General features: G+C 40.2%; 1 protein-coding gene across 1 annotated transcript in view; it reads left to right on the top strand.

The window, feature by feature from the left end:
* CCDC69 (coiled-coil domain containing 69) overlaps positions 1–5603 on the top strand; it is a 49880-nt gene that overhangs the window by 40069 nt on the left and 4208 nt on the right. The window contains exon 5 of the mRNA XM_011931619.1: positions 4572–4645. Within this exon, the coding sequence (XP_011787009.1) occupies positions 4572–4645 (74 nt within the window). The remainder of the gene's footprint in view (positions 1–4571; positions 4646–5603) is intronic.

The following is a 5603-nucleotide window of genomic DNA, read 5'->3' as shown; positions in this document are numbered from 1 at the left end:
CATGATCATTGCTCAGTGCAGCCTCAAACTCCTGGACTCAAGCAATCTTCCCGCCTCAGCCTCCTGAGTGGTTGAGAATATAGATACCCCACCACACCTAGCCAGCTAATTTTTAAATTTTTTATAGAGGCAGGTCTCTCTGTGTTAACCAGGCTGGTCTCAAATTCCCAGCCTTAGCAGTCCTCCTGACTCAGCCTCTCAAAGTGATGGGATTACAGGTGTGAGTCACTGGGCCTGATCCCTTTTCCTGATTTCTTCAGCTTAGAATATTGATTTGAGACCTTTCTCCTTTTCTAATATAAACAGTTAAAACTATAAATTTTTGCCTAAACTCTGCTTTACCTGAATCCCACAAATTGATGTTTTTATTTTCATTTTGTTGAGTTCAAAATATTTTCAGTCTTATTTTCCTTGAGACTTCCTCTCTGGCATTGAATATGTAGAATTGTATTCCCAAGTGTTGGGAGATTTTCTGGTTCTCTTTCTATTATTTGATTTCCAGTTTGATTGCATTATAGTCAGAGAACATAGTTTGTATTTTGCTGCTTTTATAGTTTGTTAAGGTTTGTTTTATGACTCAGGGTATGGTCTATCTTGTTTCATGTATACTTGAAAGGAATGTGTTTTCTGCTATTGTTGGGTTGAGTATTTTAGAAATAAATCAATTAGATAAAGTTTGGTTGATGGTAGCATTGAGTTCTGTATTCTTGATGATTTTCTCACTGTTCTATGTGGAATGCTGAGGAGTGTTGAAGTCTCCAGTTATAATGCATATTTGTCTATTTCTCCTTTCAGCTCTTTATCTGAAAATAATATAGCTACTATGACTTTCTTTTGATTAGTGTTTCTTTTTCCACCCTTTTACTTATTACCTACCTAAAACATATATTTAAACTGGGTTTCTTGTAAATAGCACATTGTTGGTGGGTGGTTTTTTTTTTTTTTTCCGACTTTAATTTTAGATTCAGGGCACACATGCAGGTTTGTTACATGGGTATAGTACATGCTACTGAGGTTTGGGGTGTGAATGATACCATGAGGTGGGTTTTTAAAAACCCATTCTGACATCCTCTGTCTTTTATTTGGTATGTTTAAGCCATTTAATTTACTGTTGTTATTGAGAATGCTGATGTTCATAATGTTGGGTTGAGGTCTACCATTTTAGGATGTGTTTTCTGTTTGTTCTCACTGATCTTTATCCTCTGTTTTCCCTTTCCTGTTTTCTTTCAGAGTATTTAAACATTTTTTAGTATTCCATTTTAACTTATTTATTGTCTTACTGTATCTCTGTATTTTTTTTTTAGTGGTTGCTCTAAGAATTACGATATACTTAACAATCTACTTAGCGTTGCTTTTTTTTTTTTTTTTTTTTGAGACAGAGTCTCACTCAGTCACCCGGCTGGAGTGCAGTGGCATGAGCTGGGCTCATTGCAAACTCCGCCTCCTGGGTTCAAGCGATTCTCCTGCCTCAGCCGCCCAAGTAACTAGGATTGCAGGCACCCACCACCAGGCCCAGCTAATTTTTGTATTTTTAGTAGAGACCAGATTTCACCATGTTGGCCAGTCTGGTCTAGAACTCTTGACCTCAGATGATCCACCCATCTCAGCCCCCCAGAGTGCTGGGATTACAGGTGTAAGCCACCACGTCCGGCCTAGAATTGCTATTTTATCACATCTCATGGAATGTAGAAAGCTTACCATCATGTAGATTCCTCTGTTCTCTCCCGTTTTTGTTACATTTATCTTATGTATTACATCTACATACATCTAATGCCCCATCAGACAAGGTTATAATTTTTGCATTTAATCATCAATCATATTTTAGAGAGCTCAAGAGAAGAGGAATAGTCTGTTGTATTTACTTAGTTCTTTACCAGTTCTGTTACTCTTCCTACATTCTTGAAGTTTCAAGTTTCCCTCTGGTTTCGTTTGAAGAATTTCCTTTAGCAATTCTTTTAGAGCAGGTTCGCTGGTGATGAATTCTAAGTTTCCTTCGTCTGAGGATGTCTCAATTTAATCTTCTTTCCTGAAGGATATTTTCACTGCATATGGGATTCTGAGCTTATTATTTTGGTTTTGTACTCCAGAAGAAAGCAGGAAAGGGAAAACAGAGGATAAAGGTCAGCAAGAACAAACAGAAAACACATCCTAAAATGGTAGACCTCAACCCAACATTATGAACATCAACATTTTTCAGCAATTTAAAAATTTTTTTCTTCTGGTCTCTAAGGTTTCTGATGAGAAACATAGTTATTCAAGCTGTCGTTCCCTATATGTAGTGTACCATTTTTGTCTGGTTCCATTCCACACCTTTTCTGTGTCATTAGCTTTTGGAAATGATGTGTCTGGGTGTGGATTTCTTTGGGCTTACTTTGGAGTTCAGTGATCTTTAATCTGTAGGTTTATGTTTTGGAAAATTTGTGGAATATTCATTCTTTCTTCAACTTTTTTTTTTTTTTGGACTGCACCCTTTTTCCTCCGATTCTTTGACTGTGATGATAGAAATGTTAGATATTTGGGCATTATCTTACAGGTCTCTGAAGCTCTGTTCATTTTTTTTTTTTTTTCTAATCTTTTTTTCCTCTCTGCTGTCCAGATCAGATAATTTCTATTGATCTATTTTGAAGTTCACTGGCTCTTTCTTATCTCATCTCCATTCTGCCATTGATTCCACCTAGCGAGTTTTTATTTCACTTAGTATACTTTTTAGTTCTAAAATTTCCTTTTGGTTCTTCTTAATAACTCTATTTATTTCCTAAGACTTTCTATTTTTCTATAATTCCTAAAAGTATGTTCACTCTTACTTTCCTTTTCTCTTTTTCCTTCTTGCCATCAGTGGCAGAACACCCATACTTCTTGGAGTCTTTTTCTACTGGTTACCATAAAAATTCTGTTAATAATTCCTACATCTATAGGATCTCAGTGTAGGCATCTGTTTAACATCTTTTCTCAAGGGAGTTTTTTTCTCTGCTTCTTTTTAGGCTGAGTAATTTTGTATTGTATGCTGAGAAATTTGGGGTTGTATCCTAGACATTTTAAATGTTTAAATACATGAGATTCTGGGTTTGTTTAAATCTGTCGGGTCAGTAGTATTTCAAATTCTGGTCTTCTTGCTCAGTCTGCTGCTACCATTTACTTTTCAGTCTGCAAATAACTGCAGAATTCATTCTGTCCAGGTTTTGTAGCTAATTCAGTAGGAACAACAGGATGAAGTGTGCTTCCTTCATCTTACCTGAAACCAGAACCTGTCTTCATAGGCAAATTAACAAATTACGCCAACATTTTTAAAAAGTTAAGGCTATAATTTTTATATAACTATTCTTATCAATTTTTTACTCCTCTACCACCATTATACTACTGAACATTATTATTTTTTTCTTTTTTTCTTTTTTTCTTTCTTTCTTTCTTTCTTTTTTTTTTTTTTTTTTTGAAGACAGAGTCTCTGTTGCCCAGGCTGGAGTGCAGTGGTATGATCTCAGCTTACTGCAACTTTTGCCTCCCAAGTTTAAGCCATTCTCCTGCCTCAGCTTCCTGAGTAGCTGGAACTACAGACTTGTGCCACCACACCCGGCTAATTTTTGTGTTTTTAGTAGAGACAGAGTTTCGCCATGTTGGCCAGGCTGGTCTCAAACTCCTGACCTCAAGTAATCCTTCCACCTCAGCCTCCCAAAGTGCTGAGATAACAGGCATGAGCCACCGCGCCCAGCCTTGAACATTATTTTTTTCATCACTGCCGTATACCTGGCTCTTTGGCTGTATTAAACTTTCCTGTCTCGTCTGTTCTATTTCCCATTCTGCCCGTTGATTGTCATCTGCCTATTGTCTTTTTTCAGCTGAGACAAGGTTGGAATTTTCCAAAAGGAACTTTATGAAGGAGGTGGGATGATACATACAACTGTATGGATTTGGGGAATGACGATAATTTCAGCTGTGTACAGCACTGCCCTGTTTGTAAAGCCCTTGCACGTTCTTCTCATGTTATCCTCAAATGACCCCTTTGAGACAGTCCAACCCAGTTTATTGATCCCATTTCACAGCTGAGATAACAGGACTTTTAGATGTCTGATGTGATCTTCTCAAGGTCTCTTAGTTTTGGAAAGGCAGAGCCAGGACTAAGTGGATTTCCTAGCCACAAATCTAATGTACCTACCGCAGTTTTGTGCTTTAGTTTGACAACTAAGGATTTAATGATTTTGTGATTTGGCTAGTCCAGTTTACAAAGCATTGTCCTCTGCATTTTCCATGGCCTGAGGTGGTCTTAGATGAACATGCTTGCTGCAAGATCTTTGGATCTTAGCCTTAGTGAGATGTGGATGGCACCCGCAATCTGGTAGGCTTCCTCCCAGGCTATAGTTTATTTCATTTTCCATGAGGTTTTATTAAATACCTAGTACATTTCTGGCACAGCACCCAAGCAAGCCTAGGAGATAGAAGGATGAATAAGACCATTCCCAGACTCCTAGCCTTTATGGGCCCCAGGTAATCATCTGGACCTTTCTGACCATCAAGGGGCCTGCCAGAAGGCTTTGGGGAGAGGTGTCTGAGTTTATGGAGTTCTCCTTTCCCTACAGTCCTCCGGGCCTCATATGAACAGGAGAAAGAAGCACTTACCCACTCTTTCCAGGAGGCCAGTGCTGCCCAGCAGGTGAGAGGGGCTGGGTCATGTCAGTCTCGGGTGAGGGCAGGGGAGAACCAGTGGGAAAGCAGCATGGAGCCCCAAGGCAGCAAAAACTGATTACGTGTGCCTGGGAGTGAGGGGCTGAGGTGATTGTCTTCTGTGTATCCAGGCCCCTACATGTGGTAACCAGGCTGTTAGCTCAAGAAGGCTGGGTTTGAAATTGAGTTGGGCATATTTTTCCAGGGACTATTAGGAAGATCTTGGAGAGGCATGGGCCAGGTGCCACAGTGTGATAGATTCATGGGTGGATGCACATAGACCTGTGGAAGGATGCAGGGAAGCATCTGACTCAATGTGGCTGTGCAGAAAGATTTCCTAGAGGGAGTGAGATCTAAGCTGGAGTCTGAAGGATGGGTTGGAATTCTTTGGTAAAGAAGGACAGGAACGGTGCCCCAGGCAGAAGAAAAGCAATGTGTTCAAAGACATGGAGGAAAAAGGGAAAATATGGGATACCTGAGGAACTGAAAGATGTCCAGGATGCCTGGGGCATGAGTTTCAGTGGGAGAGGGGACTAAGGCTAAGGAAGTGAGCAAGGGTCAGAGTGGGAGCTGGCGAGCCATCTTAAGGAGTTGTGCTCTATCCTAATGGTAATGATCACAGTTGGTTCAAGTAGAAGAAGTTCTTGGCAGTGAAACAGTTTGGAGATAAGAATGTACCCTGAAGCTGGGGGAGTATTGTGATGTTTGGCTGCAGTAGAGGATGTATAGAAGGAGCAGTGAGGGGTGAGCTTGGAAAAATTCATTGAGCCTCATTTGGATGGGTTTTGAATGCCAGGCTAACAATGATCTTTTATACCAGGACATTGTCCCCTACAGTATGGGGAGCCATTAAAGGCATTAAAGCAAGAGGTGGGGTTGGTGTGTTCCTTTTGTCTCCTCTCCTTCTCCCTCTCCCTCCCCCTCCCTTTCCGCGTCCCCCTCCCCCT

This window comes from Colobus angolensis, unplaced genomic scaffold (genome assembly GCF_000951035.1).
Source record: "Colobus angolensis palliatus isolate OR3802 unplaced genomic scaffold, Cang.pa_1.0 Scaffold90, whole genome shotgun sequence".
Lineage (NCBI taxonomy): Eukaryota > Metazoa > Chordata > Mammalia > Primates > Cercopithecidae > Colobus > Colobus angolensis.
The sequence above is the reverse complement of the archived record's forward strand: the minus strand, read 5'-3'. Positions and strand labels throughout refer to the sequence as shown.